The sequence below is a fragment of the Dipodomys merriami genome, unplaced genomic scaffold (genome assembly GCF_024711535.1).
Source record: "Dipodomys merriami isolate MVZ:Mamm:240054 unplaced genomic scaffold, mDipMer1.0.p SCAF_866, whole genome shotgun sequence".
Taxonomy (NCBI): Eukaryota; Metazoa; Chordata; class Mammalia; order Rodentia; family Heteromyidae; genus Dipodomys; species Dipodomys merriami.
Genome location: NW_027206475.1, coordinates 148,924 through 174,225, shown reverse-complemented (window position 1 = coordinate 174,225; position 25,302 = coordinate 148,924). Strand labels below are relative to the sequence as shown.

Below are 25,302 nucleotides of genomic sequence, written 5' to 3'. Positions count from 1 at the left end.
GTGAACTTGAAGTCATAAGTAGATCACCTGGCTTCTCTGTGCCTCGGTTTCCCCAGCTGCAAAACTGAACAAAGTGAAGGATCCCCTTCCTCATGGGGATAGGGTAATAATGAAAGAGCCATGTTTCGGTTCATAATCCCACACCTGTTGCACTATTAATAACAAGCCCCACCTGAGCCCTTTCTGGTATCTTCCTGTCATATGCTCACAGAATTGCCAAAACCTTATCTGAAGTTCGCTCCCTCTCTGCCTAGCCATTGTCCAGAGATCTCTCTGTATAAATCCCTTGTTTCCTCACAACTGTCCTGTGAGGAGACTGAGGTCCAATGGTTGAGGCCCTACAAAGAGCTTCACGTGTGGTCAAGAATCTGTTGAGGTGGACTGAGTTTGGGATAATCCATCTACACCTATGACTGAGCATGACACCACATGTCTAACATCCCAAGTAGAGAGGACCAGGCCTGGTGGAGCATATCTTTCACAGGAGGACCACGATCCAGCCCAGCCTGATCATATATTTAGTTTCTATCTCAGAAATGCTCAAGACAGAAAGGTGGCTCATCAGAGCCAGGGAGTGGAAAAACGCAAGGGGGTCATGGTGCCTCCAGAGGGGTGTTTGACACAGGGTAGGTTGGGTTGGTATTGTAGGTTGGTGGTGAGTGCACCTGTGCTGCTGGGAGAAGCTGTTGGCAGCTGCTCCAATTGGGGCAGCAGTGATGGTGGCAGCATCGCGGACACATGGGCCCAGAGCAGAAGACTAGGGGCAGGGACCTGGTCTGGGATTTAGGCCTGTTGGCAGCACGGCCTTTACTGAGTTTGAAACCTGGCACCGTGTTAAGAGAGGGAAAGGGCCAGGTGCATCAATTTTCTACTATACTCCAAAGTCACCTCAAGTCTCTTCCTCACCACTCAGCCACTGCTACATTCCTCAACTGCTGGTAATGGTGTAAACTAACAGAGGGAATCCCAGTGCTACCTGGCAACATGGAATTTGGGCATGGCCACCATTCTTGTATCCCATTGGTCAGAAAGAAGCATGAAAGAATGGTGGTGTGACCATAATCCTGTGAAGCATGCAGCATGGGCGGAGTCAAAACACAGCGGTTCTCCCAGCCCTTTTTTCCAGGGAATTCTGTCCAATTCAGTTGGGGACAAGAGGGTGACCTGATTTAGCTGGATGGCTACACAGATTGTTGTGTATTTCTGTTTGTTGCCAGTCCGAGACCTTGAACTCAGGGTCTGGGCACAGTCCATGAGCTGCTTTTGCTCAAGGCTGGTCCTCTACACTAGAGCCACAAAGCTTCTGGCTTTGTTGGCACTGAAGTTGGACAGGGGTCTCAAGAATGTTCCTGCTTAGGGTGACTTTGACCATGATCCTTCTATCACAGCCTTGTAAGTATCAAGGAGGTCTGCTGAGAGCCACTGGTGCCTGCCTAATCACTGGTCTTGTTTATGTTCTTGGACAGACTGGTGAGTTCCCTATCCTCAGGTTGAAGTGGTGGGAGCTGGAGCTCACTATTCGAATCCTGGTCCTGCCACCTCTAAATGGTAGGAGATCCTAAGAAACTTGTTCCTATCCATATGATTACCAATGGAATGTGATGTAAGTCATGATTAAACAGTTCTTGAATAATTCTAGGATAAAATTATACACAATTATATTACACAACATTGATCAATTTTAGTTAATATTTTATTAAGTATTTAAACAATCACATTCATTAAATGGAGGCATAATGAAATACCTAAGAATTGGGCCTCACATACTATAAAGGTGACATTTTTTCTACCATGACTCGGATTGGAACTTATAGTCTGGGTAACTCTATTGCACTGTGTGGGAAGGGGAAACTTGCTTCCTTGAAGTCAAGAAATTCAAGTCTGTTCCTTAGGCTTGAAATCGATCCCCAGCAATAGAAAACACCCTATTCATGTACAATTTACATATACGTTTCATAGTTATATACATATGTTGACTCCATATTGTTTTTAGTGTAGTTATTTTATTTTTTGTTTTTTTTCATGTATTGACCATGTATTATATTGACTATTATAGCAAATAGAACATTGACTACATAGGATATAGGTCTACATATGTATTCCACCTCATACCTGACACGCAAAAGATTCACAGTAAAGGAAACCATGTGTCACCATCATCTTCTTACTCCACGATTCATTGTTTGGAAGTGCTGGCATCTGAACTCATGGCCTACAAGGCCAAATTCATGAATGGGTGAGTGTAAACACGCCATCCTGGGGCAAATTGAGCTGACAGGTTGTTCGCAGGACCTGAGAATGGGCCCCAGGGGTTAACCCACTAAGAACAGATTGACATGCAAATGGCAGTATGCTAATAAATATATATCTTTATAGAATGCCAGAGATGTCTATACATTATTCGGTTACATAGACTATATTCCTACCAATTCCTGGGTATTTATTATGCGTCCATGTTATTAATGTTATTGTTTCATCCTTAAAATATTAATGAAAGCACTCAGTGTCCTGAAATTATTGCATTCCTGTAAGTAATAATATTCTTTTAATGCTTCATAAATATTAAATAAAATCCACCAGCCTTCTAAAATGATGCTGTTTAATTTTATAGGATCATGATTCAAGATCAACTCATTCAACTGTGAAATTGACAAAATTTTAATGTTATTCCTTTGGATGGAAACCAGTTTCTTAGTACCTCCTGCCATTGGTTGGTTTCAGGGCGGGGATTGGAAATGAGGGCCTAGGTTGCCACGCGTTCCTATGGCTTCCCTGATAGTCTGCCAGCCTTCAGCAATGCAACATGAAGTAACCTTGGCAACAGTGTCATTCAGACCCAGAAGGGTCACTGTGCAAAGGAAGAAAACATAAAAGACCACATTTTTCTGTGCATTGTTTTCCCTACACCTGAGGGTCTAGGACCCTAGCAGCACCTGGGTGTCCAGTGGCTGCTCCCCATCCTAGGATTATCGAAGCTAAGGCGGACTTGCTACGACCTGAGTTTAGGCCACATGCTGAGAAAAAAATTAGCTCCCTGGCTTGCAATTCACAAAGTTTATACTTATAGGCTTTGGATTTGAACTCAGGATCTTGGTAAATCTGCAGCAATGTGGAAAAAGGGGAAGATCACCTTACATGAAGATAAAAATGTCAGGCCTGTTCACTAGTCCTGAATTCAAGACCCAGCCCTGGAAAACATACTATTTATATGTATTATAAAGATAGGATTTATACTTACCTATAGATGTTCAGTCCATACATGTTTGCAGTGGTTGTTCCTTGTATCTTTTGTTTTATTCATTTATTTACCATTGATTTTACTATGATGAAACACATTCTGTTTAATACATTGATGAAAAACTATCACAGAACATCTAGATTTGGAGAAATGTTCTCCATTATGCTTGACCCCCAGAATTCTCAGAAAAAAGGGAAACAAGTTTCACACTCTCCTTCTTACTCCACAATCCACTTGTTGGTAGTGCTGGGATCTGAATTCAGGGCAGAGCAAAACAAATTGGCCAATCAGTCAAGGTGATCATACGAACCTGTGAGCAACTAAGGAGTGTGGCCATTCCCAGAATCTCACATTGATCTCCAGGGTGGTCCACTATAGTCATAAATTCATAATTTAAACATAGGATCTATATTGACATATATGTTTGGACAGAATCTTTTGTTCAGTGCAATTATTCTCCTTATTTTGTCTCTAATTCATGGAGGTACTGTGTATTTTAATAAATATGGTGACAGGTATTACTGTGCTGACATGGATGACAACCTGTTCTGATAGTTACAGGGTTGTCTATCGTATTCTCCATCGTATTTGAGGCACAGGACGTTCAAAGGAGAGGATAAAAGGCACAACAACTGGCTTCTGACATCAGGATGAATCTTTTGTCAGTGCTGGGATTTTAGCTCAGGTCTGGGTAATTCTGTTGCACTGTGGGAGAAGGGGAAGCTCACCATCTTTGAAGAGTAGAATGTCAGGTCTGGTGCAGGGCCTGATTTGAAGCCCCAGCACTGGACAAAATAGCAAGCCCACCTTTTTAAAACATAGGATTTCTCTTTAACTGCAGGTATGGTATGCATCTTGCATTCAGTGTAGTTATTCTTTTTATTTTGTGTCTTTTTCAAGGATGTATTGTCTATTTTATTGCGTATGGGGTGACAGATATAACTGTGCTGACATGGATGACAACCTATTCCCATGGCTAAGAGTTGCCAATATAGCATTCTCCATCCTCAATGAAACCCAGGACATTCACAGGACAGGAAAACCTGTTCCATCATAGGCTTCTCACATCAGAATGAATCTTTTGGTAGTGCAGGAATTTGAACTCAAAGCCTAGCAGGCCCAATTGGTGAATGGGTCATGGTGAGCACACCAGGCTTTGAGCCACTAAGGAACTAGGCCATTCCTGGGACCTGATATGGAGCCCTGGTGGGGGCCAATATAGTCATAAATTCATAATTAAATAGAGGATCTATATTTCCAAACATGAGTGGGCGGCATCTTGTGTTTGGTGTAGTCATTCTCTTTGTTTTGTTTCTTATTCATTGATGTATTGTGTATTTCCTTGAGTATAGGATGACAAATATAACTGTGGTGAACTGGACAACCTATTCCCATGAGTATATAGTTGCATATACATTCTCCTTCCTAGCTGAGCCCCAGAACTTGCACAGTACAGGAAAACAGGTGCAACGACTGGCTTCTCACATCAGGGTGAATTTTGGGCAGTGCTGGGATTCAAACTTTGGGCCTAGGAGGCCCAACTGCCCAATGGGTCCATGTGATCACACCAGACTGTGAGCCACTAAGGAGCTGGGCCGTTCCCAGGAACTGAGATCGAGCCCCAGGGAGGCCAAAATAGTCCTCAATGATCATTGAAACATGGGATGTATATTCACATCCGTGTGTGGACTGCATCGTGCATTGAGTGTAGTTATTCTCTTTATTTTGTATGCTATTCATGGGTGTATTGTGTATTTTCCTGAGTATATGATGACAGGAATAACTGGGCTGACATGGATAACAACTTATTCCCATGGCCACAGGGTGGCCCATGCATTCTCCGACCTAGCTGAGATCCAGGACTTGCACAGGAAAGAAAACAGGTGCAACGTTTGAATTCTGACATCAAGATGAATCTTTTGGCAGGGCGGGGAATCTGAATTCCTGACCTAGCAGGACCAAGTGGTGAATGGGGTCATATGAGCACACCAGCCTTTGAGCCACAAAGGATCTAAGCCGTTCCAAGGACTTGTGATTGAGCCTCCGCCCCCGAGGGGACAGCGGGGAACACAACAGTCATCCATTCATAAGGTGAAGGTAATATGGAAAAAAATACACATTAATATAGAGTAGGAGAGATGGTAACCTGTGGTGGAATCCAATCTGTATGACTACCGATTCTTGGATCTTTCCTGATGCCTCCATTTCATACTGTGATTATTATTTTCATGCTTCATCAACTGTTCTTTACAAATAATCGATACCCCATGACTCGTGCCTATCATTTCCTACTTGCATCATTCACAAACTACTCATTCAAGGATGAGATCGATCACATTCCATGAGTTATCCCAGGTCCAGAAATTAGTATCTCAGATCTGCTGCCATTTCTTCTGCATAGAGCTGCTGAATTCAAGCCTCAGGCCTGGAAAAGATACTCCATATATATATATATATATATATATAGATAGATAGATAGATAGATAGATAGATAGATAGATAGATAGATAGATAGATAGATAGATAGATATAGATATTTATAGAGAGATATAGATAGATAGATAGATAGATAGATAGATAGATAGATAGATAGATAGATAGATAGATAGATAGATATAGATATAGATATATATATTGGTCCACTCATGGGCCTGAACTCTGGGCCTGGGCTCTGTCCCTCAGCTCTTCACCTCAAGGCTAGCGCTGTACCACTTGAGCCGCGGCGCCACTGCCAGCTTTTTTTTTCTGCTTATGTGGTGCTGAGGAATCGAGCCCAGGGCCTCATGCATGCAAGGCAAGCGCTTTACCATTGAGCCACCTTCCGAGCCCTCCTTATATATATTTTAAAGATAGGATTTATACTTCCATACAGATGTTCAGTCTATATTGTGTTTGGTGTGGTTATTTATTTTATTTCTTGTTTCATTCATTTATTTAGAATTTATTTTATTGACTCTGATGACAACTATACCATTTATTACATTGTTTACAACCTGTCACATAACATCCAGTTGTAAGATGTGTTCTCCATCATGCCTGGCAGTGCCAGGATCTGAACTTAGTTCCTAGCAGGCCTAATTCATGATTGGGTGAGTTGAGCATGGCAGCCTGTAGCCAATGAAGATGTCAGGTGGTCCCCAGACTCTGAGATCAACCCCCAGGTTTGGCCAAAACAGTGACACATGGATAGGCAGACAGAGGTATAACAAATATATATATATATATATATATATATATATATATATATATATATATATGTATATATGTAAAGAGTTCCATAGTCGTCTATGATAGAATGACACCTACTATGTTGCTACCAAATCTTAGGTATTTATTACACCCCAATTGAAGAAATATTATTCTTTTCATGCTTAATAAACTATTAATTATGCTCAATCAGCATTCTAGGATTATTGCATCCAATTTTAGCGTAGACCGATGTACAAAATACTCTTTCAATCAGTATTCCTATGCATAGGAATGAGTCCCTTGTATTCTCCTGTGCTTGATGTCCGGAATGCGATTTGAACCCAGGGCCTATGTTGACAAGATGGACTATGGCTTCACTGATAGCCCACCAGCCACCAGCAATGGCAGCTCAAGTACATAGTGCAAGTTTGTCATTCAGACACAGGACGTTCACTGTCCAAAGAAAAAAATCGTAAAACCCCAGCTCTCTGCAGGTCACCACTTTTTTTGCTTTCCAATGATTATTTATTCCTGAAAGCCCTCTGGGCCCAGGATCCCAGGATGGGCTATGGGACCAGAGACTGCACACCAGCAAAGGGAGATCCAAGCTGAAGTAGAATTTTCATGACCTGTGTTCAAATCCCATGCTTGGTCAAAAAAAAAAACTATATATATATATATATATATATACATATATATATTAATTATTTAACTAAATTAAAAAATTAAAGCTCTCTAGTTTGGAATTTCTGCCAGTTTTCTTTTCTAGCCTGGGATTTGAACTCAGGGTCTTGGTAAATCTGTAGTAATGTGAGCAAAGAGTTGCCATTACTTGAGTTCAAACCCCGTGCCAACCAAAAATGAAAAACTTAGTCACTGACCTCGGCAGGGGGAGGTAGTTGTGGAGATGGGAGGGAAGGGATGGTAGGGGAAAAACACAGGAGTAGTAAACAATGCTCAATAAGAAATGTACTCATTACCTTGCTCCTGGAACTGTAACCCCTCTGTAGAATATTTTTACAATAAAAAATATACAAAAAAAAGAGAAACAATGTAGTTCTCAGAGAAGCACTTTGGAGGTAAGGGAAGGACGTTTGAATAGCTGTACAAAAGTCTATACTGCTTTTTTTAATGTCCAGTATGGAACTGAATAAACATAACTGCTTCCATCAAAAAAATTAAGTTACTCTCTTGGAACTGGGGCCAGTATTTCTGCCATTGCTACTTTTTGAGCTCAACGTCCAGGTAACTCTTTTGCAACATGGGTGAATGCGAAGCTCATTGTCCTTGAAGAAAAGAAATTCAGGATAGTGTTCCCAGGGCCTGAATGAAGGCCCTGCAATGGAAGAAATATTTCTATACATGTGTAATACATGATATATAAATATATATGCATGTTAAGTTCATATTATGAATTTTATTATTGATTTGGTATTGTATTTTTCTTTGATTCATTTATTCATTATGGTATTTAGTATTATTATACACATAATATTATATTTTGCACATCTATTATAAAATTATACAGAATAATTTAGGGCATTGACCCATTTTAATTAACATTTTATTAAGTGTTGAAACATGATACATAACTGAATGGAAGCATTTGTCCCAGTCTTCACATATTTAGAGTCCCTCCTAAGTATGAGCTTTGAGTTCAAGCCCAAGTCTGGCAAAAAAAAATTGAGCCTGGTGAGATATATTATTCTGGAACTCCGAGGAGGGCCGAGGTTATAGTAAGAGGTAGGATAGAGAGCAGGTGCTGGAGGCTCATCCCTGTAATCTACTCAGGAGGATGAGATCTGAATATTCCAACTGCAAGCGGAAAGTCAATATGAGACACTTTTCTCCAATTAAACACCCCAAAAGCCAGAAATAGAGCTGTGGTTCAAGTAGAAGAGTGCTAGCATGGAGCACAAAACCTCAGGGATAGGATAGCATCCAGGCGCTGAATTCAAACCCCAGGACTGGCACACACACACACACACACACACACACACACACACACACACACACACACACACATAAACACACACACACACAAACACACACACACACACACACACAAACACACACACACCAATATAGAGCATTTGCCAGTCAGCCTGCACAAGTTCCATCTCTAGCAACTCAATAATAAAAAAAATAAAGATGGAGAAGGGAAGGAAAGATTTGCTCCAGGAAGTGATATAGCCAGTGCCAAAATTCCACAGTAGTTCTAATATGTGGGTACAAGACAGAGAGCCTCAGGCAGAAGGTATAGCATGGGCAAAGGTCCTGAAATGTGCTGTAGATCAGGTGGTGAGAGTGGTATGAAGGTTTTATGGCTTCAGAAAAGTCTGACAAGAAATTCAAGGCTGGGTGAACATTGACTTGAGTCATAGGGCAGAGGGTGGGGTCCTAGAATGGTGCCCAGGGGGAAGCTTAGCTTGGCTTTTCGCCAGGGACCCAAAGCCATTTCCTGTGGCTGGAAACCTGTTTTCACAACTCCTGACCCTCAGGCCTCCTTTGTTTGTTTGTTTGTTTTTTTTTTTTGGGTCCGGTCGTGGGGCCTGAACTCTGGGCCTGGGCGCTGTCCCTCAGCTCTTCAGCTCAAGGCTAGCGCTCTACCACTTGAGCCACAGTGCCACTTCCGGCTTTTTTCTTTTTGCTTATGTGGTGCTGAGGAATCAAACCCAGTGCCTCTGGCATGCAAGGCATGCGCTCTACCACTGAGCCACCTTCCCAGCCCTCAGGCCTCCTTTGAATGGAGGAGTCAGGGCAAACGCAGGGAAGAACTCTTGCTTTAGAAAAGCTTCTAGCCCAATGCCACCAGTGGCTCAACCCCTGTAAATCCTAGCTACTCAGGAGACTGAGATAGAGATCGAGGGTCATGCCAGCTCTGGAGAGGAAAGTTAATGAGACTCTTCTTGCCGATTAACTACCAAAATCCAGAAATGGAGCTGTGGCACAAATGGTAAAGTGGTAAACTTGAAGAAAAAAAGAGACCAGAGCCAAGACCCTGAGTTCAAACCCCAATACTAGCACAGAAAAATTAAAGAAAAGCTTTCAGGAGCTCCTAGTCCACTGTGGTGTAAGGCCAGATTACCAGGCACAGGTGGCTCAGACTGTCCTCCTAGCTCCTCAAGAGGCTGAGATGTGAGGATCACGTTTCAAAGCCAGCCCAGGCAAGAAAGTCTGGGACACTCAGATCTCCAGGGAACCTAGAGAAAACCGGAAGTTGCTCTGTGGCTCAAGTGGTAAGGTGAAGAGCTGGGGGACAGTGCCCAGTCCCAAAGTTCAAGCCCCATGACCAACACCTGGCTTGCTTAGACCTTACTCTTTAGCTCTAGGCAGAGTTCTTTCCAGTGGGTCCCTGAGAGTCTGCTAATGTCTAGGTGTCCTACAAGTCATGATAGCAGCCTGTTTGTAGGCCATTGCCTACAGAGCAGGACACAGTAGCAGAGAAGTATCCAGCCGTGGGGCATGAAGATCATCAGAATGGCATCTGTCATGGGTGCAATGTGGATCAGAGCAGTAAATCATTATCTCAGACCACAGTTCTGGGCCAGGAGGGGCAGGAGCTGTATGATGTCACACCAGATAATGCCCATCACATGAGTATCACAAAAGTGCAAATTTGTCAGTCAGACCTTGGGCAGGTGTTGAGTTGGGCTCATGAAAGTTTTGTAGGCTCAGGAGTCCAAAGCCAACTGACTGCTGCTTGTAGCAGTCACTATCCCAGGAGTCCAAGGGCTCAGTGCCCTGCTTTCCTCATCAGTGCTTGGGGAAGGAGGGCAGATGAAGGTCTGGAATCATGGGCCGACTACCAAAAGCAACCCTAGTGTCCTTCACTTGATCCTGTAGCCCCATGTTGAGATCAAGGGGCAGGTTCCATAGAACTTACTGCCATGGCCCAAACCCCTCAGCCCAAGAAGGACTTAGGGAGAAACCACTTGATCTGGCTTGAGAGTTTACTGTGACTATGACTCAGGACTGCCCCCCAATTGTAGCTCAGCTCATCCAGGGCAAAACTAATGCCCCAGAACATTGAGGTACTGGTTATACCAGTCTCTCATCCCCCAGTTCCCTGGGCCTGGAATTTAAAGTATATGCCTCTGTATTCTGGGAATCCAGAATTGTCTAGAAGGACCTGAGAGGCCCAGCTGTTGTCAGAAGATAGATTTGCCTACAATAAGGTATGTTGACATTTCCTAGACATCGAACAATACCTCCAAGCCACCTTGGCCTCACCTCTCATGTAGCCCCAGATTATCCTTGTTTGGGGAGCCTTCAGTCAGCTATCAAGGTCGAGTTGGCCAGAGCCACTGGCAACCACCCTTCCCCCACACCACTGCCAGCCTGTTGGGAGTGGGAAATGCAGCCAGGGTCCCAGCTGAGAAAAAGAACGGACACAGCATGAGTCACCCTGGCCCCCAGAGGCAGGAGAGAACATATGCCAGCCGGCCCTGAGGACCCAGAATCCCCTGGATGAGGACAAAGATATGGACAGCCAGACTTGTGTCCCAAGGAAAAGTTGGAATATGCAGGTCTCTGGCAATTTTGGACTCATTGTAGACCATGATAGGGGACTAAAGACAAGGTTGCTATTGAGGAAGGGCTCCATCCAAGGTCAGGAAGAGGCAGACGAGCACCCAGGAAGTGGGTAGAGAATGAGCAGGGAAAAATACACACACACACAAACACACACACACACACACACACACACACACACACACACACACACACACACACACACACACACACGGGTAGCCCAAGGACTCAGCAGTCCCTGAGCAACTGAACATCCCATACTCCAAGAAGATGGCACTACCAATCTCAGACCAAATGTTGACAAAACTCAGAGCCTCTCACACATCTGGAATGGCTCATAAAACAGCATTGCATTTCCTACTGTACACCCCACTGTGAAGAAAACTCAGCCACAGAATTTTGGTTGTCAGTCATGGGGTTTGAACTGTGTGCCTGCGTGCTATCCCTCAGCTCTTCAGTTGAAGGTGTGCGCTCTACCACTAGAGCCACAGCACCAATTCCAATTTTCTGGTGCTTCCCTTGAGTTAACGTCTCACAGACTTTCCTACTCAAGCTGGCTTTGAACTGTGATCCTCAGATCTCAGCCTCATGAGTAGCTAGGATGACAGTTGTGAGACACTGGCAGTGCCCAGTTTCAGCCACCTTCTTACAACCAGGGGAAATCCAAATTGTCAGGCCATAAAGCACATGCAACCCTTCACTTTCAGACTTTGAAACTAGTATCCAAAGCCATTCTTCCTTGGTTGGAGAGAATATAATCTACACTACCCTCCAAACCTACTCCCATTCTTCCACTCCCTGCCTAAGATAGGCCACAACCTCTGGAGTTCTTGGTAAGACAACGCCCAGCCTGCTGTAACTTTACACTTGGGCAAATGTGGGGAGTTCTTAGAAATGGCTGTACACTGAGGCCAGATCCTGGTGTCCCAAAAACAGCAACCCCACTCCTTCAACATCTCTGGCAAGCAAGGGGTGTCTTCGTTCTTGTTTTTTTTGGATGAGGGGCTTGAACTCAGGGCTTGGGTACTGTCCTTGATGATGAATTTGCTCAAAGCCAGTGCTCCACCACTTGAGTCATGGCACCACTTCAAGTTGGAGATTGGAGATGAGACTCTCATCGGACTTTCCTCCTTGTGCTGGGAAACAAGACCCTCTGGATCTCAGCCTCCCGAGTAGCCAGGATGAAAGGCGTGAGCCATCAGCGCATGGCCTATAATGTCTCATTCATTACAATTTCCATCTAGTCTTCCTCTAGACACTACCACCTAGACCCTCCTCTACCTCCCTTAGGGACAACAAAGGGAGGCTCAGAATCTGGAAAGGGCCATGGGTATAAAAGAGTCCCCTTCACATCACTAACCCTTTCTAAGCTCCCATTTACTTCCTCTGGATGGCCTGGATGTCTGGCGCAGATCAGACCTACTAGGACTTCTTAGGCCTGCCCTGTATCCCCCCCACCCCCCGTCACACCCAACCGGTACCTGAGAATTTCTGGGGCCAGCTGCTCCATGTCCCAGTGGAAGACGTTGGAAGGTTGCTGATAATCAGGTCCAGGGGTGCCCAGGGCAGAAAGAGTGTCCAGATCCCCTCTGTCAAAGAAGGAGACACTAAGCATTAATGGATCTACTAAGTGCTACAGGGCACACCATCCACCTGTCACCCAGGTCCCTTGGAGTGAAGTTTTACCTTGACAGAGCTGGGGCTTAAACTCAGGGTCCAGGTGCTGTCCCTGAGCTTCTTTTGCTTGATGTGAGCACTCTTCCACCTGAGCCACAGTACCACTTCTGGCTTTTTCTGTGTATGTGGGAACTAGGAATCCAACCCAGGGTTTCTTGTGTGCTAGGTGAGCCCACTACTGCTAAGTCAAAATCCCAATATTGGATAGCTGTTCTTCTGTGACCCCTTAGGCCTGACTCAGGACAGTCTTGCACATCTTTACCGAGTATCTAACCAGCAGTCTTGGCTGGAAAAGAACACGCTCTGCTATGTTGTCCTTTATCTATGGCATCTTTTTTCTCTGTGCTTCCTGTCCCATCCTCCTTCTTAAGAAAGACCTCCTTTCAAGTGCTGCCTCTAAGGAGCCAACTCTAATCACCTTGGCAGAGGGGGATCTTCTCCACTCTGCAGGCTTTTGGCCTTGTCATGCTCTGCCTGAAGCTGGTGTGGTTGAGAGCACAGAAAGGCAAAGGCCTGGCTTTCACCACCCAATTTCTGAAGGCTCTGATACACTACCCAGGGACCAGTGCGGTATCACATTCTGTGAGAGGGCACTTGAGGCCCAGGCAGTCTGGGGGCAACAAATGGGGCCATTTCTTGTGTGGATTTGAACTGAGGATCTGGGGGCTGTCTCTCTGAGTTTTCATGCTCAAGGCTGCTACTCTACCACTTGAAGCAAAGCTCCACGTCTGGATTTTTGGTGGTTCCATGCATAGAAGTGTCTTATCACTGTGCCAGCTTATGGCTGGCTTCGATCTTTGATCCTCAGATCTCTGCCTGCTGAGGAGCCAGGATGTCAAGTGTGAGCCTGAGCCAGACAGGCTCCAGAACCTTTCCTTTGAGTTTCTGTTTATCTCGTGTCAACTAGCAAGCCGTAGTTAAAATAGTCATTTATAGAGGATCATGTTCCTCTCCTAGGTCAGTTAACCCAAGGAGATAAAGTATCTTTGGAAAAGGTTAGTCAGAGTTGGCCTAGATGAGTGTGTGTGTGTGTGTGTGTGTGTGTGTGTGTGTGTGTGTGTGTATGAGTTTCAGGGATACCTACCCCCATCTCTCTGGTGCTTCTTTCACCCAGAGGTGAGTACATCCAGGATCCCCACTCCAAGAAAGGCGGGTAGGGGAGGGTACTTAAGGTCACATGAAGTGGGATGATCTGAATTCTATCCTGCAACTGAAGCCAGGAGAGATAATAGAGAGAAGGAGAGATTTAGAGGAACATCAAGGGAAGCCCCTTACCTTTGGCTACAAGTACCAGAGAAAAGAATGTATCCATCCTTTTTGGTAGTAAGATAACAAGTGTCCACTATTCACTTTTTTTTTTTTTTTGAGTTCCAGGTGTTGGATTCAGGGAATCGGTTTCATCCCTGAGCTTCTTTTACTCAAGGCTGAGGCTCTATAACTGGATCCACAGCACCAAAACTGGCTTTTTTCAGGGTGGGGTGAAGGAGGTCATTTATGGAAGATAAGAATCTCACAGATCTTCCTGTCTGGGCTGGCTCTGAGTCACGACCATCAGGACTCAGCCTCCCAAATAGGCCGGATGACAGGCTACAACCACTGGCACCTTGTTGGGTCTTCATCTGCACAAAAGACAGACAGGGTCTGAGGAAAGGAAAGGTAAGTGCGGCGCTCACCCGTTCCCCAGCCTCCCTCAGCCCGGGAGACAATCAGATACAGCGGGGAGCCAAATCCAGCAGGTAAAAAACTGGTTTATTAACAGAGAGCAGCCCCTTTTAAAGACAAAGAGGGCGGGTGGCATGGTATGTGAGGAAGAAGAACCAATCACTGTCAAGGTCACACCCTATCATTCACCTGAGCCTTCAAGGGCTGGTTAGGCACTGATCGGCAGGTCAATTGGGCTCTGCCCACTCTACTCTCTCCCAGTGCCATCTTGGCTGCCCATGTGCTCTACAGTAAATTAGGCTCTGCCCACTCAATCCCCTCTCAGCGCCATCTTTGCTGCACATGTACTCCACAGATTAACCCTTTTTTTTGTTTTAATGGCAGACCCACCTAGCACAGTAATAAACATCAGTCCCACCACAGTTAGAAATGTCTGAAGCAGTTCAATTAATTCCTGGGCACCTGGTGTCTTTTAAGTAAGCCAATTGCTTGTACATGCCTTAAGCTAGCACAGGGGTCAAGATGACCTTTGAGCTTTACTGTCAGCTCCCAATGGTTCCCAAGATCATCTCCCCCCCCCATCTTTGTTTAAAGAAGCAAACCCGCCTGTCTTAGGTTGGGTGGATCGCCTTGTCTGCTTTACCTGTCATCGGGAACTTCTTCAGAGCAAAGCTGAAGGCTCTGTCTTAGGTTGGTCACACTGACACCCCTCTTACTCGTCTCTGGCTGCGATTCCTCTCGGGGGGGGGGGGAATTCATTCATTTGGAGCTTGATAACTGGCTGGCTAAGCTCTTAAGAGTTTTGCAGTGCATGTATAATGCAAGGAAGGCATAGAAAAAACCATCAGCAAAAGCATTACCAGGCCAGGAAATGTCACTACTAGTCCTTTAACCTTAGTGAAGGATGGGATAGCAGTCTTTGCCACTTCAGAGTCTGGAGGTGGGGATTGTTCTAATCCAGCTATTTGCCTGTGGGGTTGAACAAGATCTAAACTGGAAGCATAACAAAAGGTGATTGTTTAACAATAAGTATGGATAATGCTGCTATATAAGCAATTAGTAAAAGAACAATAAAAGCAGGTAACATTAAAATAATTAACTCCTACAAAAATATTAAACAGTCCATAGCGTGGTGAACAAAATGAAGGTCAGGCCACCAGGTCGAAGGGACAGCTTCTCTTGTTGTGCTCCTGACAATTTTTGCATTGCCAGCATTGATCACTGCCCAGGTCACCCGTTGAGGTTGATGCAGAATCTGAAGAGCCATTCACAGGGTTGGCAGAGTCAGGACAGCCAACAGCTGGAGTATCGCCATCTGCAATTGTTAGAGAACACAAGAGCTTCTCAAGGGCTGGTTGCCCTTGGGGATGGTTAGTAATTGTCTTTCTGGCTTTTGTCTTTAAAACGCAAGCCTAGGCCATGGCCGTTTTTCTTTCCTTGTTGGTTAGCTTATTCTTGGGCATCCTCCTGTATAGAGGAAATGGGTAAAAACTTAAGGTTCCTGGCAGGGATCCAAATGGGTGTACTCCCCTATGGGAAAAACACATCCAAATCCACTGCTCATAGTAACTAGGGGGTCAGGTCCTCTCCATTGTTGTGTCTCCACCTGACTTTCACTTGGGCCTTAGGGTTTAGTTGTCCCCAGTGCTTCTGAAATCTGGATTTAGTTGCCCCTTTTGAAAAATTTAAAAACAAAGCTATCTGTAACTGTATATGGTGGCTAACTCCCCCTTTTTTGTTTTATAGGCTATCAGAATACAAATTAAAGGCCAGCATTTCCTTATATTGTAATTGTAGGAACAGAAACCCATGACAACAACCAATTCATTTCCCCTAAAAGACTCTGAAGTTGGGTTAAGGTTAGAGAGGCTGGAATATTCAGCAAAGGCTTAAGGGGGCTGGCCTGAGTCAAGGTAAGGTGGGCCCGAGGACCTTAAAAGGAGCTACCTTTTGAATTTTATTAAGGGCTATGGTAAATCCCCCATTTTTTAATATGGGGGGAACCTGGGTCAGAAGGCCCTCCAGGCAGCTTGGGTCTCGGTGCCCCAGAATCATATCATCCATGTATGCATAGACAAGGGACGTATCTGAACCCAGCACAGGCTCTAAAAGTGTGGCCAAGTATGGTTGGCAGAAGGCCGGGCTATTGGTCATACCCTGTGGCAGCACCGTCCATTCAAACCTCCGATCAGGCTGGGAAAAATTAAGAGACGGTATAGAGAAAGCAAACTTCTCGCAGTCATCTGGATGCAGAGGTATAGAAAAAGAAAAACAATCTTTAATATCAATCAAAACCAAAGTATATTCTGAAGGTATAGCAGGAGTCCAGGGCATGCTTCTTAGGGGCGTTCCTACTAGCTCCATCCTTTCATTTACCTTATGTAGGTCTTGGAGCATATGCCAAGCCCTGGAGGCTTTTTGAATAACAAATACGGGTGTGTTCCAAGGACATATAGAAGGGCGGATATGCCCAAGGCTTTATCTGTTCCTCCACCAGAAGGTGGAGGGCTTCAAGTTTAGGTTTGGTCAATGGCCACTGCTCCACCCAGATTGGGCTTCCCGGCTTCCACCTAATGGAAGGTACTTGGGCGGCAGTGGCCTTTAGGATTGGGGGTGCACCCGAAAGGGTCCCCTATGTTCTTCTCTGTAATTATGAAAGTTAAAAAAAATCCCTTTCCTTAACTCCCTCTAGATCCTGTTTATACCTTTGTGCTTCTTACCCATCCAGGATATCATCATAGGATGCTTGATGGTCTGTAGTGACCATGGCATCCATTTGTCTTAGCATAGCTTGCCCTAGTAAATTGGCAGTGAGGTTCTTTGCCATTAAAGGGCGTATCTTTCCCTGTTCTCTATCTGGGCTAGTCCATGTCATAAGGGCAACCGTCTCTTTGGTCTGGGAATTGCCCCCTACCCCCAATATCGGGGGCCCAGGTGCAAGCTTCCAATTCAAGGGCACTTCCTCCTCCCTGAGTATGGTTCGGTCTGCCCCACTGTCAATTAAGCAGTGAAACCTCTTTCTGCCTATGAGAATACTCATTTTAGGGCAGAGTCAGTCCACCAGGGGGATGGTCCAATGGAACTGGGCTGCCCTGCCATGAGGCTGCCTGGGCTTCACAGCAGAGGGAGTTCCTCCTTGAATTAATGGGGCTAGAGAATACCCCTCCCTAAGTTTAAAGACTTCCCATCTAAATCAAACTTGTATCCCTCCATGTCCCTGGGGTGGGGTGTAGGGGGCAGTTTGCCCTCAGGCTGTTGGCAGGGGATTGTTGTAAACAGTCCCTCTTAAAGTGCCCCTCCTGCCATTTAAAACAAGTCCCTCTCCTCGATAGTCTCGGGGTTCCTTGGCCCTGGGCTGCCAGCACCTGAGTAATAGCCTCAGTCATTGCAGAAGTCTGAGCCTGTAAAGCTAAAGCTAGTGATTGGGACTGGTGCTGTTGCGTTCCCACATCCTGTGGGGCCACCAACCATCTGCTCAGGGAACTCTCTCTCAATCCTGCGCAGGCCATGCGGTGGTCGGCATTCATCCCTTCCCAGACCAGGAGCTTTACAAACTGATCTCAGAGGTTCCCTGCCAGTAGCTTGCATGAACAGTCTGTTGGACTCGGTCTATGAAATCAGGTAGAGATTCACCCGGTTTTTGTCTCACTCCTACTATGGGGGACTCAGTAGGTCCATTATCTAGCTTGTACTATGCGGCAAGTCCTGCCTGCCACACCTGGTCAAGCTACAGGCCAAGTATTGTGGCCTGTTGGACACCGGTGGAGTACCCTTCCCCCGTCACTGCTTGCATGGCATAAGTAATGGGTATCGCGGGTTGAGCCTGTCGGTTACTCTCTGCTCGCACTCTGCATTCCTCCTTAAAGAAAGCACACCATTTAATAAACTGAGAACTAGTAAGAACGGCTTTGGCCACATCCATCCAGTCCTTAGGGACACACGGGTGTTAGGCAATGTCTTGTAATAGGGTCTGGGCCCAGGGAGAATTTGGGCCATCCTCCGCCACCACCTTGCGGAGCTCTTTAACATCCTTAGCTTCCCATGGATACCATTCCAAGGGCCTGTTAGCTCCTGGTGCCAGGTTGACCAGATATGCTTGGGGAAGTGAATCCTGTGGCCGAGAGTCTGGGCTCTTGAGTGGCCCTTCCTTTCCAGAGTAGGTCTCCGAGTAGGGTACTTTCCCGGTCCTCGGCCCCTCCAATGAAGGTTGGTAGGGGTCTGGGTCTTCCAAGTCCCTCTTGCAGGTCTCGTAGGGCACCGTACCTCCTCTCCAATTGGGGGAATAGGGAGGGGGCCTAGGATCGTCATTATCAGCTGGGTCAGAGGGGGTAATTTTTACCCTCGTTTTGACTTCTACTGTGCACGTTTCAGTGCGTTTTTGATCGGATTTGACCCTTTCCTTTTCCTTCTCATTTCCCAAGTCCTCCTGTACTCCTTCTAGGCCTAATGTTGCTTCCTCTTCCTTCTGTGATATAGCATTACCCATATTTAGGGTTTCACTTACCCCGAGAGACCACTTAGCCTCAGCCGGTATCTTTTCCTTTCATGCCCCACGTTGGGCACCAGATGTTGGGTCTTCGTCCGTCCCACTAAAGACGGACGGGGTCCGAGGAAAGGAAAGGTGAGTGCGGCGCTCGCCCGTTCCCCAGCTTCCCTCAGCCCGGGAGACAATCAGACACAGTGGGGAGCCAAATCCAGCAGGTAAAAACTCATTTATTAACAGAGAGCAGCCCCTTTTAAAGACAAAAAGGGCCGGTGTCATGGTAAGGGAGGAAGAAGAACCAATCACTGTCAAGGTCACACCATATCATTCACCTGAGCATTCATGGGCTGGTTAGGCACTGATCGGCAGGTCAATTGGGCTCTGCCCACTCAATCCCCTCTCAGCGCCATCTTTGCTGCCCATGTGCTCCACAGTACCTGACTGCCACCATCCATTCATAGTCTCCTAGATCCAGTGCTGGGCTACCTGCACTCCATCCTCCTTTTTGTGAGTTGGAAGCAGACCTGTGTGGGTTTGATTCTTCAACTGCCTACCTACCTTTGAGCATTGTTCTGGCTCAGTCTGATGCCGGCTTCCTCCTTATCTACAGCAATGACTTCGCGCTGTCACAGAACAAATGTTCCCCAGGAGGTGTCGGACCTGGGGTCTTTCTTCTGCACACTGACTCTACTCCCCGAAATGACACACTGCAGCAACGTGAAGTAGACATAGAGTGAATTCAGTTTGTTATAATCAGGGTCTGGCCAGATAGGTGGCAGTGAGGATCAGAAGCTCAGGATAGTGCTGTGCATTTGGACAATGCGATGCCTCCTTATCCACTTTCCTTTAACTGTCTTAGCAGAGGGTAGTGGGGAAAGACCCACCAGACAGACTGACAATGAGTAACCATCACGGTCTATCCAGGGCATAGAGGGGCTTACCTAAGGGAGCTACTTCCACAGTCCAAGTGGGAATGATCCTGACACAGCCTACCTCCAGAATGAGAAGGTCACCTTGGGTCCCAGCCACATGGGGACGCTGAGCCAACTCCTCCAGGACAAATTCAACAAGTTACTGAGAGAGAGAGACAGAGTCAGAGAAAGAGAGAGAAAGAGAGAGAGAGAGGGAGAGAGAGAGAGGGATGGAGAGAATTACACTTAAGCAGGCTGCTGGTGGCACAGGCCTACAATGGTAACTACACATTGAGATATGAGGATCATGGTTCATAGCCAGCCGAGGCAGGAATGTCTGTAAGACGCTTATCTCCAATGAACCACCAGAAAACCAGAAGTGGTATTATAGCTCAAGTGGTAGAGCCCTAAACTTGATCTGAGCAGCTTGTGGACAGTGCCCAGGCCCAGAGTTCAAGCACCACGACTGACAATAAGTGGACTTCCCACCATAAGAAATGGACTGAATAGCACCCATTGTCCTAGGGAGCATGGCCGAGAAGTCAGGCCAAGCTCCCTGTCTCCTGGGGGTCATGAGTAGGTCACCCAGCTTTTCCGTGCCTCATTTGCCCCAGCTGCAAAGCTGAACAATGAAGGATCCCCTTCCTCATGAGGATAGGGTAAGGATGAAAGAGAGCCATTTTTTGTTTCATAATCCCATACCTGTAGCATGATAAATAACAGGCACCTTCTGAGTCCTTTCCAGGTATCTTCTTGTTATATGCTCACAGAATTGCCAAGAAACTTATCTGATGACCGTTGCCTCTATGCCTGGCCCTGCCCCAGATTTCCCCTTGTATTGATTCCTTGTTTCCTCACAACTGTCCTGTGAGGAGACTGAGGACCAATGGTGCCAGGCTGAACCCAGAGCTTCAACTGTGGTCAAAAATCGGCTGCTGTGGACTAAGAGTTTGGGACAGTAATCTAAACCGATGACTGAGCATGGCGCTACATATCTACCATCCCAACTACAGAGGACAAGGCATGGTGACACCTGCCTGTCATAGGAGTACCATGATCCAGATAAGCCTGAACATATATGGAGTCTCTATCTCAGAAATGCCCTAGACAGAAAGGCTTGGCTCCCATGGAACAAGACCTGATTGGAAAGCCTAAGCTCTTGAGTTCAAACCCTAATATACCACAAAGAATCTGAGGCCTGGTGCCAGAGGCTCATGCCTATACTGCTACCTACTCAGGATGCTGAGATCTGAAGATCACAGGTCAAGATTTAAAGTAGGGTTGGCCTTGTCCATCAGACGTCATGATGAGATGCCCCAGAGTTTGACCCATGCCAATAAGGTCCATACTAACAGGGCTCACAGCCTTAATAAGTGCTAACCACGCTCTCTGTCCCCCTGGGGAGCCAACCCCTAAGGGCCCCACCCCCAGGTCCTCCCGTGCTCCCTCTGCCACCAACCAGGCCCAAGAGAGTAGACAGTTCCAGATCACAAAGATCCCTTGTTCTTATAATTAAAGGTGCTGAGTCCCCTTCAAACGTCTCACCCTTCCAAGCCCCCAGACCTCAGCCACAAAGTCCATGCACCCCTCCCCCAAAGACAGATGTTAGAAGTTACCAAAGGGTCCAGCACTCCTTGTAACAACCAACTTCTACACACACACACACACACACACAAACACACACACACACACACACACACACACACACACACACACACACACACACACACACACACACAGAGCCATCACGGGCGGCTCCTGTCTGTCATCCTAGTTATTCAGGAGGCTGAGATCTGAGGATCACTGTTCAAAGCCAGACACTCAGGAAAGTTTGTGAAGCTCCTATCTACACTGAACCACCAAATAGCCACAAGTGGAGCTGTGACTCAAGTGTCAGAGCTCTAGCTTTGAGCAAGATATCTCAGGGACAGCACCTAGGCCTTGAGTTCAAGGCCCAGTTCTTCTACCTCCCAACACACACAATCACAGACACAGACAATCAGACAACAGACAGACAGACAGACACACACACACACACACACACACACACACAAACACACACACACACACACACACAGGATAGCCCAAGGATTCCGCAGTCCCTGAGAACAGAAACATGAACTCCCTCAATTAGGATCAGATTCCACCCACTAGAAGGTGGCAGTACCAACATCAGACCCACTGTAGACAAAACATTGAGCCGCACATATATCTGGAATGTCTCATAGACCAGTATGGCATTTCCTATCATGCACACTGCTATGTGTAAAACTTAGTCACCTCTTTTTTGTTGTTGTTCAAGGTGTTTGAACTCTGGGCCAAGGTGTTGTCCCTCAGCAATTCAGCTGAAGGTGAGCACACTCCCACTTGAGCCAAAGCAACACTTCCTGTTCTCTAGTGGTCTATCATCAAGTCTCACAGACTCTTCTGCCCAAGCTGACTTGTAACGATGGTCCTCACATCTCAGCCTTCTGAGTAGCTAGGATGAGAGTTGTGAGCTACGGGTGGCTTCCGGCTTCAGCCACCTTCATATACAGAGAGGAAATCCATATCGTCAGGCCCCAAACTTTTTGCAACCCTTCACTTCAGATTTTGATACCCAGCATCCAAATCTATCCTTCAATGGAGAAAATAAAGACAAAACAAACACACCTGCACCCCTTCGCCTACTCCCTGCCTGTCACAGGACATGTCCTCTTGAAGCTGTGGCTTCCAACTGGGGCAAACTTGGGGAGTTCTTACAAATATCTTTACAGTGAGGCCAGCACTTGGTCTCCCAAACACAGCACCCTCCCCACACCCCCACACCTCCACCATCATTTGCAGGCAAAGATGTCTTACTTTCTTTCTTTTTTATGTTGTGGAGCTGAACTCTGGGACTGGGTGTTGTCCCTGAGCATTTCAGCTTAAGGCAAGCACTCAATTGCTTGAGCCACAGCACAACTTCTGGTTTTCTGGCAAATCCTTTTAGGTAAGAGTCTCAGGGTCTTTCCTGATCAGGCTAGCTTTGACCTGTGGTCCTCAGATCTCACGTCCTGAGTACCTAGGATAACAGCCATGAGCTACTGGCACCCAGCCAAACAAACTTCCTTTCTGTCATCTTCTCCCCCCAGGAGACTGAAATCTGAGGACTGCAGTTGGATTCCACTTAGCAGCAAGGCCCGTGAGAACTCTTTATCTCCAGTTAAACACCCCAAAAAGCTGGAAGTGGAGCTATGATTCAAATGGTAGAGTGCTATCTTGGAGCAAAGAAGATAAGATCCATGTCCTAGTTTCAAGCTTTTTCTAGCATAGACCCACCCAAGAAAGGGAAGCAAGTGGGCACACGGGAGCTCAAAGCTAACACATAATACTCAGGACTCCCAGAACAGACCCCATCCAGCTCTGATTCTCTAGATTCTATGTCCTACACCATGGCAGTCTTAGATGGCACTGACCATGCACCAAGTTGGGACATTCAAGTACAATCTCATACTGAAGATCCCCTGACCTTATCACTCAGGATCTCTCGCTGTCCTGCCTGAAAACTAGGCAGTGAGGTAAGATATGGGAACCAAAGGAATTCCTGGTCAAGGAAGGGAGACCGGGGGGATCTAGTTCCCTCTTTGGGAGGTGAAAAGGGCTGCTCTATCCCAGAAATTTTCCTATGTTGTGAGTATTATCAAAGAAACAACCCTGCTCAGACCATGGTGCCTCTGATTTTTCCACCAGCCTCTACCCAGCTCTGCTCCACCTTCAGCCTGCCCTCTCTGAATCCCAGATCTGCCATCTATACTAAAGAGTGAGCCAGCCAAGAGATGCACTTCCTGCCCTTATTCCCAGGCTGTCCTGTGTCAGCAGCATGCTTACCTCAGTCTTTGGTGAAGGAATGAACACCAGGAGTGGTATCGTCAGATTGAGCCCTGGAAATTCCTAGTCCCTAAGGGTGTACTGCACAGGCATCCTGCAGTGAACGGCAGCCAGGTTGTCAATGATGAACCCAAGGTGCCAGGACTTTTAATAGCAGTGTGGCTGGATCAAAGGCTGGTAGTCTATGTTGTCAGGTGAGGTCATGGCTCCAAAGGCCTGACACATGTGACCCAGGATCATTCTCCCTCTTCAAATTCCTACTTATACTTTGATCCCCCCCTTGAAACTCTCTCACTCCAATTCTTCCCTAGCCCTTGGAAACTTTCTTTTTATCTGACCAGAAAATAAACTCAAAGAGGCTGGGCATAATTGATACCTGTTGACCCCCTCTGAACCCTAGGTTCTACCCGAGGCTAGTTCCCTATATTGTCAGTGACCACACAGGTCATGGATGGTATGAAGTTTCTGAGGGGTCAGTGGCTTGGTCCTCCATACTGGCTTTAGGCTCTGAAACTGTCCCCACATAGATTGTGAATAATTGGCTCCCTTGATCCAGAGACTCCAAACCATGGCTTGCATGTTCTCCCTTCTTTCTTCCTTTCCTTTTTTTCTCCCTCTGTCCTTCCCTCCTTTCTCTCTTTACTTTCTTTGTGTCAGTTCTGGGACTTGTACTCAGAGCCTAGGTGCTGTCCCTAAGCCTTTTTACTCAAGGCTAGCAGTCTATGGCTTGAGCCACACATCCATTTCTGGTGTTTTGGTTTTGGTAGTTAATTGAAGACAAGAGTCTTACAGGCTTTCCTCCCCGGGCCAAAAGCCTCAATCCTCTGATCTCAGCCTCCTCAGAAACTAGGATGACAGGCTTGAAGCACTGGCATCCAGATCAATCCAAGGTTTCTTCATGGGCTGTGGAACCAGTCCTAGAACTTTTCGTTGTCTATGACCCCCCAGAGCCTCGTGCACACTGTAATGGCTTGTTGGTTAAATAAATGAGCAACTGTCTATGACAATACTACAGAAAATCCCATCTGATTCAGGTAAGAATCCTCTGTGGGGGAGTGGGGAGAAAGCCTGTGTAGCTCTCCCACAGTTCTCCCTCCTCCCTCTTACCCACTCCTGGTGCCACAACACTTAACCGTTTTGACTCTGAGGGTGTGAGCCACTATGTACTTGCTACATTCCAGAGCCTCTGGGATGCCGGTCTTCTCAACCATCTCTGTCCAGCAGCTGACCAGCTCTGTGGCACTCAATTCACCATGGAGGTGTGAATGAGTTTGCTGTGAGCTGAATGGCTGGCTCAAGGTGACTCCTGTCCTCTCCCTGGGGCCAGCCAGGATTGTCCACCACATGTGGCCCTAAATTTCATGTTGTAGATGAAGGATTCTTGAGGTAGCCTGGGTTCTCTGAATCTCCCAGATTCCAGTACAGGTGCTGGGAAACATCTCTACTCATTGCTGGCAGGCTGGGCATGGTGAGGTCACAAGGTCTGCTCCCCACAATGTCCTCGATTGGGGTCATCACCCTAAAGAGATGCCACAGCTGCCAGAGAAAGGCAGTCAAGGCACAACGTTCAAAGCAGGAGACAATCTGGCTTGGGAACTCTGCTTGTGCAGCTTTGAACATCATTGTTTGATGGCTGAAATCATCCATCTAATTTGATCCATAATCCCAGATATTAGTGGAAATTGCCAGCTTAACTAAAAAAAAAAACTGGAAAATGTGGTATTTAATTTGTTCCGATCAAACTTAAAGGGTTCCAAAAT

At 46.3% G+C, this 25,302-nt stretch overlaps 1 protein-coding gene across 1 annotated transcript; it reads right to left on the bottom strand.

Annotated features, from left to right (window-relative positions):
- Positions 1–2,226: 2,226 nt before the first annotated feature.
- LOC138820353 (MTRF1L release factor glutamine methyltransferase-like) lies at positions 2,227–24,888 on the bottom strand. The gene is made up of 7 exons (XM_070011993.1): positions 24,650–24,888; positions 18,134–18,158; positions 17,749–17,908; positions 15,534–15,614; positions 13,056–13,188; positions 12,442–12,549; positions 2,227–2,320 (listed from the first exon to the last, which is right to left on the bottom strand). The coding sequence occupies exons 1-7, from the start codon at positions 24,886–24,888 to the stop codon at positions 2,227–2,229; spliced, it is 840 nt and encodes a 279-aa protein (XP_069868094.1).
- Positions 24,889–25,302: the final 414 nt, after the last annotated feature.

What these genes read in the sequence shown, in the direction of transcription:
- LOC138820353 (XM_070011993.1), bottom strand. Translation starts at nt 24,888, where the DNA reads ATGTGGTGGACAATCCTGGCTGGCCCCAGGGAGAGGACAGGAGTCACC. An exon ending in TGTTGTGGCACCAGGAGTGG is followed by an intron (nt 18,159 to 24,649) that starts GTAAGAGGGAGG and finishes GCTTTCTTTAAG; the next exon opens with GAGGAATGCAGAGTGCGAGC. An exon ending in GAAGATCCCCCTCTGCCAAG is followed by an intron (nt 12,550 to 13,055) that starts GTGATTAGAGTT and finishes CTTCTTTGACAG; the next exon opens with AGGGGATCTGGACACTCTTT.